The sequence below is a fragment of the Neodiprion pinetum genome, chromosome 7, assembly GCF_021155775.2.
Source record: "Neodiprion pinetum isolate iyNeoPine1 chromosome 7, iyNeoPine1.2, whole genome shotgun sequence".
NCBI classification, from domain to species: Eukaryota; Metazoa; Arthropoda; class Insecta; order Hymenoptera; family Diprionidae; genus Neodiprion; species Neodiprion pinetum.
Genome location: NC_060238.1, coordinates 5883906 through 5893503, shown reverse-complemented (window position 1 = coordinate 5893503; position 9598 = coordinate 5883906). Strand labels below are relative to the sequence as shown.

The window sequence follows — 9598 nt, the reverse complement described above, 5'->3', positions numbered from 1 at the left end:
AATTAGTCTCTAATGGTTGGCGAAGAGAGTCTACTGTGTTCCACTTACTGGCTGATTTCCCTAGGCGCTGAACTGAATCTTGTTGTAGTTGCAGTGAAACATCTTCTGAAAAAGTTGAGAGGCTTCTGTCACTCCCAAGTGGTAATTCATTTAGTTTCTTAGTATGCTCTTTTGATTCTTGCATACCTTTGTTTTCATTCAACACTTTCTTTGAACTACACGCACTATTACCGATTATTTCTTGGGGTTTTTTTAATCCTATGGATGTTTGTTCTGAATCAGTAATTAATGGTTCGAGTTTTTGTTGCTCGATAACTTTGACTCTATCGCACTGGGCTAAATTTGATGCTTCGACGTACTCCAATCTTTGTCCAGTTGAACTTGTACTGACTTTTTTACAATCAGAATTGACAGCACCCTTGGTAGCTTGATTATCTAGTGAGATATTCTGATACTCAGCATCTTGTTGAACGCTCAGTGTTTCACCAACGTGTGCGTCTTCATTATTTGGATCTCCCACAGACTCTATGAAATCTTCGTAAAACGTAGTTATTTCGTCCAATGATACTTCATAGTTGTTAGAATTGATTGGTGGAGCAGATTTCACGCTAAACTCAGAGTTATTTACACATGCTTGCGTTTTCCTTCTTTTTCCTATCGCTATGTGACGTAGAACTACTTCTTTGTACAAGCTTTTACTTTTTTTATTCGATGCCAATTCTTTGGCATGCAAATGTGATATGTGTACAATCAAGCTTAATTTTTTTTTAAAGCGATCCATACAAATATGACATTTGTTTCGATACCAGTATTTATGGGGTATGCCGGAATGCGCAATCCTCTTGTGTCTCGATAACAACATAAGTCTGGGAAACCTTAAGCCGCAAATGTTACATTTGTATTTTCCATCTGTAGAATAATAACTTTTATGCGCTTGTAAATTCTGATGGCTTGTAAAACACAAACCGCAGATATCACAATGCATGTTTGCACTCTTACGCAAAACAGTCATCGGGATTGAATTGCTATTGATTTCATTTTTAGCTTTGTCACCAATTTCGTTTAGGTCTGACGAATTCAACATGCTATTTTTATCCACATTATCAGAGTTTGAACATATTTTTTGACGGATCGAAGACCTTGTATTACGTCTTTCTGATGTAATACCCAATTCACACCTGTGATTTGGTATTTCTGATGTGACACTTGAACCAGATCTACGCCTTTTAATTCTATCCACTTCACATGAATTTAGTTTGTCCTCTGTCTTGTATTCACGTTCACGTTTCCTTTTTTTTCCAGTTATTCCATAACTCTGTCCTGACCGTGTCAAAAGATCACGAAATTTTGCCACCACGTGAGGATGGTTTTCACCTTTGCCATCGTTGGGTTTAACTTTTGATGTATTTGCGGATGAGAGCTCGAGATTATTTGCTGATTCGAATTCAGATAGTCCGACTTCCTCATCCGACGGAACATCTTCCACTTCTTTCTTGATCCCCAATAATGTCTGAAATTGACAATAAAAAAAAAAAAAAATAATTTCTAATATCTGGTTTTATTTCTACATTTACGATCTGGTCATTGCTTTATATTTTGAGAACATAATTTAATGCTGTGTTACAATGTACAGTGATATTCATTAACGCCATGGACTTCCGGTTACCGAGTTTTCTGTCTGCAACGAAATGCGAGTTCGATTCTATATGAATTATGTCACAATAACTCCTATTCTCTCACATTAGCTGCATCGCCAGTTATTGTGACATAATTCGTGTAGAATCGAACTCGCATTTTGTTTTGGATTGAAAGGAAGGTAGCCGGAAGTGTAAGGCATCAATGGATATTAACATACATGTACATATAAAGGAAAATTATTCAAATTTAAAATTTCACACGAATGTCCCATTTGAAGTACTTTTACTTCGAGAATCTCCTACCAGTTGCTAATAAGAATAACCGAAAATTTCCACAACTCGAGTGTGGTACAGTGTAAGATTTATAGGGTAACATAACCTCACTTATAAAATTTGGCAGATAATTATGTTCTTCACCTGGTCATGTGCATGTTTGCTGCTGAAAAGTCAACATGCATGCATCTGAACCCAGATTTGGGAGATCAAGCAAAACGTCAAGTTATGGGAATGTTTACGATCTCGACGAGTCAAGGTACGGGAATGTCTACTGTGCCTGCAATCGCATCTTTCACATTACTTGTTTTATTACCGATAATCAAATTAAAATCTTTCATACCGTGATAGAAAGTATTTACTTCAAAATCTTACAAAATTATAATCGGTTGTGAAATTAATTAAGATTTAAAACTTGGCGTAAGTAACAGCATCAGGGTAGTGACCGAACGTCCAATCACGACAAGAAAAGCACGTAGTGAAAAACAATTTAGCATTATTGGTAATTGAAATCAACAATAAACCAGCTCCTATCAGAATCTGAAATACGATGATTCTCAAAATTTTATACAGCCATTTTAGAAGATACAAAACATGCAGCTGCTTTTCACAAACTCAAATCATTTTGTAACAGTCTAAAAAAAACTATATTATAATAGATTGGTTGCATAAATTGACAAAACTAAAGTATGCTCAAGTCTGCGTCTGCTGGCTGGGTGCACCAAATCAATCAGACCTAGAGAACGAGCGGACAAATTTGTGAGCATTAAGTTTTACCTACAGTAAGGATGACGACAAAAGCAAAACACCGCCACAATACCTGACCTCAATAGATCAGATTGTTTTCTGCTGATTTGTAAAATAACTTGTACAATCGCTTTCATAATTGATGGTATTCATGTATCACCAATATGCCTTATTAATTTTGTTACAACAATAAAGTCATTTCCAACCATCTATTTCCACTTATTAAGAACACCACGAAACTAACAATAAGAAGATCACGATTTCATTTCATTCAATTTGTCTTTCTACTTCTATCAGTTATCAGTATTTTTCAATTAATTATATTTTCAACTATGAATCGTTTCATCCTACATTGTTGTATTGTATTTGGTTTTGAAATGAAATTTCATTGTAGAATTTAATGAAGCAGTCAGTAACTGAACATATCTCATAATTTAAAATAACTTCAATACAAGCACTTGCGAGTTTTGATATTTGGGCCAAGATTTGATGTGACTAATGAGACAACGTTGGTCAGATTTTGTTAGCGGATAAAAATATTTCCTCATTTGCACTTTTATGTATAATTCCCTGAGATTTCTCACCACAAAAGAATCATGGAATAACGGTTCAAGTTTGATATTTAACTTTGTAAACTAGCATGATTAAAAATGACGTGGCTGAAGTTAGTAATGTTAACATAACGAAACCTCAGAGGAACAAATAATTACCGTGCAATTTCTGAATGACTTTCACGGAATTGACTTTTTGAAATACACGGGTATGTTTTGTTTATCATGGTTTGCTAAATCTAAAAAAATCCTAAACGTGATAACGATTTTTCCTAAACATGCATCGTTACTGTAACGTTACTAACTTCATCCTCATCAAAATTGTTATATTCAACGTAGCTGCCCATGATATAATTTCTCACTCGATCTACTTCTCATGGATATGTTTTTCAAGTAGGACAAACTTTTTTCGCTCACTCAACCAGTAAAACTAAGTCATGACTATTTGCAGTAATCAAGAATTCATTACGAGAAAATAATACGTAACACGATAACTTCAGTTGTCAGTGAATTAAGACTTTGGAAACATAAAATACCATATGACTCCACTTTTTCAGCATTGGTTTAAACAATGCCGACGGTAAAAGCTGTAATCGAATGATTTTACTCAAGTCGTGAATACCGTCAATCTTTTCTTGTTGAAAAGTAGAGTGGGGCTGAGTATGGGATACAGCGTAACCCTCACTTCACTAGGATTTACCTTTAATAATATTTTGACTCAAGGTGACGCTGATTATAAGTTGCTATCTAGCTAATGACGCCAAGAAATATCGGCCTTAATTTGTCAACATTGACATAAATCATTCAATAACAGACGTGTAACTCAGCTACTTTCCTCGTGTGAACAATAAAGATCCTGCGATTTTTAGACATATGGACAGGATATCCAGTGACTGGGTGATATTCAAAAAATCTTTGAGAACTTTGGAATTGACAGGAAAACAATTTATTCAAACACCACGTGTATCATACGTGTGGATGAGTAATATCTAACTCGAGTGATTACAACGCGCGCCTTGATTAATTCTGTGTTCATACTACAACTGGTGTAATTATAGCACTCGCCTTTACTACTCACGGAGCAAACTTCACATTCATTAAAAATTATATAATTTCACCACTCTTACGCTATATACTACTCCTCAAGCAAAAAATACTTTAGTTATTTACGTAAATGGAACGTGTAACGCAAGTAGGGTAAGAAAATTTTGCTAGAAGCACAGGAAAATAACTGTAATGTGGGTAATTTAAGACAGCAAATCTACCGCCGTCGCCAAATAAAAAGACATATGACAAGTGAAATATTCCTTTTGATTAAATTAGAAAAACTCATATATTTCCTGGTGGTTACGGTTCAATGTCAAAAGATTGGAAGTTGAATGGTAATGTCCAATTTGAATAACATCAAAGTACGGAAAACTTTATGCAGTGTGTAAGATTTTCGTTACTTCTTGAGCATGTAATTATCAGTGCATTGATATTCAAATGACTGGATAACAATAATCAGCTGATATACCTACCCTTTTTCAATGTTATATCGATAAGACATTCCCATTTTTAGTCTGAACATCATATTGAAAATAAAATAATAGATAATAAAGTAAAATGAAAAAAGAAGTCTAAAAATCTACAAATCAAACATAGTTCCTGAGAAATTTCTGTCATCCCCGTTTCCAGCTTCTTCGACCTGTGCTGTGTATTATCTGAATAATTAGATTAGATAGTGAAATTTTAAAAATCCCCATAGATTCCAATTGGCAACTCAAACTACGACTAACCAAACAAAGTAAACGCTTTAAAAATTCATTATCAAATCAATCGAATTTGATTACACTCATGGTAGCATTGACCTAATGTTAATCATGCATGCAAGACCTTCAAGACTCAATCTGCACATATGGTCACGGATTAATTGTTCATCACAATCACATTTACACTATTGTATAGATTCACGAAGCAACATATAGAGGGCACCTTATCCAAGTACAGATTCATTTTACATTAGATAACAAAACAGGCGTAATAACCAGTATAAATAACATAATTCTTGATATGGGATAAAAAAATTATTTTCTAATTTCAGAGTATTGCGTGCATAAATTTCCATCACTGTCCAATATTAGTTATCCAGCGAAAAGTTTCTCACTTCAGGTGTTGAGAAAGTGTACCACTTAAAAGTAAGATGAAAGACATGATGTCAATATGATAAATCCTCACCTGAAACTCGTGATTCGAATTCTCGGAAACGGGTATTATTTTGACATCCAGAGGCCTGTCGTAGGTGAAAGACCGAGCCATTTCGAGGTTGAACCGTGACGTAATCACTCAAATATCTATCAACGTTGTGTCTACTTCTATCAGCAGCATCTCGCTGTGAAAATTGAGGTTATGTAGGTAGTCTGATCGGAAAATTCCGAATTATCAGACTGAACTAGCATCGGCTCGGTTAAAAATGGATGCCGTCAAAAGACGCTCGAAGTCAATCAAAATCAAGTACCTTGTCCAGCCGTGGAAGATCGAAATAAAAAGTAAGATTATCTCGGATTTCTAACCGAACTGTCGATGCTCGCAACGTTCCGTGCCCTCTCTTGTTTTCAGAAAAAGACGAACTGCGCCGCCGCGTTGCGCGCATCAAGAAATAAGCACTCACAGACACGACGGGCGGCCATTTGCTTGACCGACCGACACTCACAAACACCGAGAAGCCGGGCTCGGTAGCAACAGCTCTCTACGAACGCGTTACATGGGACACGCAGGGACGACGAGGCCGGGATTTGCGGTCGTTTTTAGATCCGAACTGCTCGGTGCTGTAAATGCAGCTACGCGATATCATGAGATCGTTGATAATGACCGCAAGGATTTTCCGCTGCAGGCACGAATCTATTGTGGGGCGAGTAGATGCATCGTCTTCCAGCAACGTGGCTCGAATTTCAACGAGGCAAGGTGTAAAATACGTAAGTATGTACAACTGGATACAAAGAGAGGGTAACGAACATTGGACCCCGACAACGAGGCGGGATTCGTAACACAGCGAGCACAGCGATAAGGAAATGAACTCCCCGGGTAAATGAAACAGTTTCCGCCGCTGCTTCAATCGCGTCGCGATAAATAAGTCAAGTCCTTGTGTGGCTCACTGGCCGTTTTATACGTAGTCACGCTGCGCTGTTGCTTAGCTTCGATTTGTTTACTTGTTTTAAGCCCCGTCCCGCCTACACTTGCATTATCATGCCTCACTGACGTGTAGTGTAGTTATGATGTGCCCCAGTGTTAGGCCCTGCCACTGATACGTAACCATACTGAATTGGTGTGAGTCATTCTTGTTTGCGCCTACCGTTATTATAGTATAGACCGAGAGTAGGGATGGAGAGTTCGTGGCAGTGGTAGGGGCGAAGCACGCTAAGCGGGGCAGCTGAGACAGCCGTCAGCCAGACTCGTTGCGCCAACGCTATGAAAACTGAATTTTCTTCTAATACCTACGCTAGCTCAATACTTCCGCAGGCGAAAAAAAATACTTCCTTTACCGTGAACATACACGCACTGCTTATCTCAGTAAGTCCAAAAAACTATTACAGATAGCGACGACATTCGTACACGTAGCGCGTACGCATGCACGCAGCTAGCGAATGTCAGCGTTGCCAACCTATCAGACGAATATTTTTTTTAAATGGCGACTAAACAATTCTTTGGGTTTCTTATTTAGATGGCACCACAAGTCTTTTGATGTCTTAACCCTTCAGGACATGGGTGTTTTGACTGCCATTATTTACTCTGGCCATGAGAAAAAATCTCATGGCTTCTGCGCATGCGCTCAGTATATTTTAAATACAGCTTTCTTAAGAAAATATCATTTATTTATAATTTTCAATGTTTTTTAAGGTAAAATAATTGCTCAAATTTATTATTAAAGTAATATCAATTAAATATTCACAATGCAAAATAACTTAGATCTAAGTACTCATAAAATGTATTTGTCAGGGTTATATATAAAACAAAAATATTGACTTACGTTTATTTAACACCTTTTAATAATATTCATTTAATGAATATCAACAATTAAATTATAAATTTTACATTTTTAAAAGCAGATAACACAGCACAACATTGCACAATTATTCTTTAGGTATATGTATCATGTAAACAAGTATGGCGGACGCATACTACGGAACGACCCGAACTAGGCCGAAAAGAAACGAAAGCTAAAATCTCTCACCCTTTAATACTCTGGCCATGAGAAAAAATCTCATGTTCTCCAAAAAATTATTTTTTTTCGCAATTTTGATTTTAAAAAAAACAGTTTTTAGTGAATGTGTATCTAGAAAACTAAATTATAGGAAGATACAAAAATTTTCAAGTAGTCTTTCCATTTGAATTTTAAAAGATATTTGAGATCTACGTTGAGCATGAGAGAAAATCTCATAACCCATGTCCTGAAGGGTTAATGGCGTCACAATATTTCTTCACATTTCTTTTTTTCAATAGTCGTGTTTAGTAGTTTGAAACTCAATAAATACAAGAAGGTTGTTTCGATTTCAGAGACCATTTTTAGAGATTTCGGTTTAAGTACTAGGATTTCATCAGAGATATTTAGATTTTCTTCAGATTTCAACTTTTCCAACAACTTTTCTTGTTTCTTTGAGCGGATCTAAAGAAATTTCTTTAAGGTTGGCCACGCCGAGCGAACAAATGTTACCAACGTCACGGTTGGATCGGTTGTCCCACTGAATATTTGTAAAAATTTCATCGCGGCAAACCAGGACGACTTCTCCTTATTTAGATTTGCCGATGTGACGTATATCTAGAGCAGGAATTCTTATCTAAAGGTCAAACAACCGGTTCGATTCGCTCCCCTGGCTTAGGTTTCGCTGTTCCTATTGGTCAAGAAATTGAGAGACAGCATTTGGTGCATCATGCGCACAGCAAAGCGATACGTGAATCGGTCAACTATCAAAAATTTAACAATCCATGCGTGCTGTTGTAGTTCCTACAGCTCATATAATTTGGGTCACAAGGGTTATCATAGGCATTTTGAAATTCTTAGTATTATGCTTGAAACATTAAGGCCGAGTCGTGCATTGATTAAATTATGCTAAAAACAGTACAGCTAAACGAGGGAAGAAGTCGGTCGCTTCGATACAAAAATTTCCTGTCGTTACTGACTCAATCAACATTACAATCGCATACGCGAGTCTTTACTGTAGAGCGTTGCTATCATAACTACTCCCACAGTAGTTGGCAGTCCGTCAACGCCTTGGTGCCCTTTCACCTGCTTCAAAAAATACCTGTAGCCCGCTATATTTGGGAATCTATATATAGTTAATGAGCAAACCCAATATCCCAGGGTGCAAATTTATGTTTGGTATGATGCCAATTTCTGTTACGTTGCATATAAATGGGACTGGAAAGCGGATAGCCAAACTTGTGAAAAGTTGAATGTTTTAAGGTAAAATTCACTGAGTTTTTGCCAAGTTGTTGAAGTAGTGGTCGCGTTTTTGGTTTAGTTGTGGATCAAGTTTTGAAAGTATTATTAATTACCGATTAATATGAAACTTCTCAGTATCAAACTAAAAACATTGATCTCGTCAATTTCGTTGTTACTTCACCATTTTCGTTGCTTATGTCGTTAGCATCAAATCGATATCTAACATGGTGTCCTTCTCAGACGTAATTGCAATGAGAAACTGCAATTGTTCAAACATCGAACAATCACTCTGCGACTTTTCAATCGATTTAAAAGTGTGTCTCATCTTTCTACAAACTAGCTTAAGAGTAAGAATCCTGAAAGCATATTGTGAAACAATTTTCAATAGCAGTGCCCCGCTACTTGATGTTACGAAACAACAACTATCTTGCGCAAACTCCGTTCTCCTACCCCCACAACCTCCCACTCGTCGAGCTGCGACGCGCTGTCAGCGACGCACGCAGCGTATCAACAGACACGGAATTGTACCGCATTGTATACATTACAAAAATAAGTTCGCGCACGAGACGCAGTCTCTTCACTGCGAAGAAAAGTTTTTGGCTAACACGGCGACAATATTATCGCATGTGTCTCCATTCACACGATTAACTGCGATATTTGAGAATTTTATTTAGAATATAGGTTTGAAGAACCTTTAATGTAGATTTGTTTCATTCAATTTCTATTTCCAATGCAATTCAGTGAACGGAGAGCTGAGATACGTAACTTGTAATGTATCTACCTTCGTAGAATTTTCGTAGTCTCCTTGAGGCCACAGATACACAAAATTTGCTTGAAAGCCGCTGTATGACTATAAAGATAACACAAAGAGACACCGTTCTATACGGAAGTTACGTCAATTTATATATATGAATGAGAAGTTTACGTAGACAAAAATCAGATCGGGCATCGATCTCGCTGTATCTAGTCGA

The 9598-nt window shown here is 36.9% G+C and overlaps 1 protein-coding gene and 1 long non-coding RNA gene across 13 annotated transcripts in view; one reads left to right on the top strand and one right to left on the bottom strand.

Moving 5' to 3' along the window:
- Window positions 1-6515, bottom strand: part of LOC124223419 (uncharacterized) — a 31304-nt gene extending 24789 nt beyond the window's left edge. For 7 of the 12 annotated variants that reach the window (XR_011177667.1, XR_011177673.1, XR_011177669.1 and 4 more), the window contains exon 1: window positions 5426-5845. Coding sequence is in view for 5 of the 12 variants with exons in the window: in XM_046635364.2 (XP_046491320.1) it covers window positions 49-1510; window positions 5426-5506 (1543 nt within the window). In the remaining 7 variants the exon portion in view is untranslated. Of the gene's footprint in view, window positions 1-48; window positions 1511-5425 lie in introns of all 12 variants that reach the window. The other 5 variants (XM_046635364.2, XM_069137887.1, XM_046635367.2 and 2 more) reach the window with 4 other exon arrangements.
- LOC138191271 (uncharacterized) overlaps window positions 5900-9598 on the top strand; it is a 64269-nt gene continuing 60570 nt past the window's right edge. Inside the window, exon 1 of the long non-coding RNA XR_011177674.1 lies at window positions 5900-6162. This is a non-coding gene — a long non-coding RNA (uncharacterized lncRNA). The remainder of the gene's footprint in view (window positions 6163-9598) is intronic.